The sequence below is a fragment of the Nicotiana attenuata genome, unplaced genomic scaffold (genome assembly GCF_001879085.1).
Source record: "Nicotiana attenuata strain UT unplaced genomic scaffold, NIATTr2, whole genome shotgun sequence".
NCBI classification, from domain to species: Eukaryota; Viridiplantae; Streptophyta; class Magnoliopsida; order Solanales; family Solanaceae; genus Nicotiana; species Nicotiana attenuata.
In genome coordinates this window covers 46792-48016 of record NW_017675658.1, presented here as the reverse complement: position 1 = coordinate 48016, position 1225 = coordinate 46792, and the positions used below count along the sequence as shown (strand labels likewise).

At 45.1% G+C, this 1225-nt stretch overlaps 1 protein-coding gene across 1 annotated transcript; it reads right to left on the bottom strand.

The window, feature by feature from the left end:
- Window positions 1–502: 502 nt before the first annotated feature.
- On the bottom strand, window positions 503–1000 carry LOC109220305. The gene has a single exon (XM_019384769.1). The coding sequence runs from the start codon at window positions 998–1000 to the stop codon at window positions 503–505; it is 498 nt and encodes a 165-aa protein (XP_019240314.1).
- Between the last annotated feature and the right edge of the window lie 225 nt (window positions 1001–1225).

Here is a 1225-nt window from a genome sequence, read left to right as displayed (position 1 = left end):
CACTTGCTCTAGTTCTTCTGCGGTGGACTTTGTTGCATCCGTTACCTCCGGTACTTGAAAGTATCTCGACACCTGGTGGCATTTCAATGACTCATCGTCTTTATCATCTTCATTTGGAAAGGGAGAAAGCATTAGTTCCTATAGTTGCTATTTTTTGGGCTCCTTCCCCTTGATGCTGGAAATCGACACTGCGTTCATCTCTCTTGTTGCCGGTTGATCTCCTCTTATCTGGTTGATTCCTCCTGGCATTGGGAATTTCAGCAATTGATGATATATTGAGGGCATAGCCTTCATCTTGTGTATCCACGACTTTTTGTGGATTATGTTATAACCCATGTCGGCGTCTACCACTTCGAATAAGGTGGTCTTGGTTACCTCTTCGGTGTTCGTGGGCAGCAAGATCTCTCCCCGGGTTGTCACATTTGTCAGGTTGAACCCAGTTAAGAGCTTTGTTGTCAAAATTGTGCTTTCGGTCAATTTTGTTTATTCTAGCACTCTCCATTCAATGATATTTGGCCGAGCTTCCTGGTTCAACCAAAACACGCTTAATTTTAAAATCTAAGACATTAAGAGAGATTACCAGAGCGTTGTTATGTGGAAGAAGAAATTCGTCAGCGTCTTCCTCCGTGAAGGCAATATCATCTTCGGCGACTTCCCGGAGTCTCTTGCTGTAAGTCACTAATACCTTTGTCTTCTTGGCCGCCGAGAATGTTACACTGTTAATTTCATTTCCTCTAAAAATCTTGTTGATACTAAACCGGGGGGAGTCTTCTGTTGCCTTTGAAGGCACTGTATTGTCCCGGTTACGACCATAATTGTTCTTGGCTCGGCCGCTTAGAAACTCCCCGAGATGGCCATTCTTTAATAATGTCGCCACCACTTCTCGTAATTGTCGGCAGTCCCCAGTTTTATGGCCGTGAGTCCCATGATATTCGAACCATAAGTTGGGATCCATCTGGCTGGGATCAGATCTGATAGGGCTTCGGGAATTGTGCTTCATTGATATTCCTCATCGCCGATACCAACTTCATTATGCTAATGTTGAAGCACTAATCTGATAACCTGGGATATGTGGAATCCTGGGCTCCTGATACCTCTTTTTCTTGTAACGACCTGTTGCTCCGGCCACGGTCGGTTCTTCTATCAGGAGCGAATCTATTCGAGGATCGGAACCCTTTGATGTCGCGTCCCGCAACTCTCTCGTATGGTAGGAAATGACTTTTGG

Excerpts from the sequence above, each read along its gene's own strand:
- LOC109220305 (XM_019384769.1), bottom strand. The coding sequence starts at position 1,000 with ATGAAGCACAATTCCCGAAGCCCTATCAGATCTGATCCCAGCCAGATG.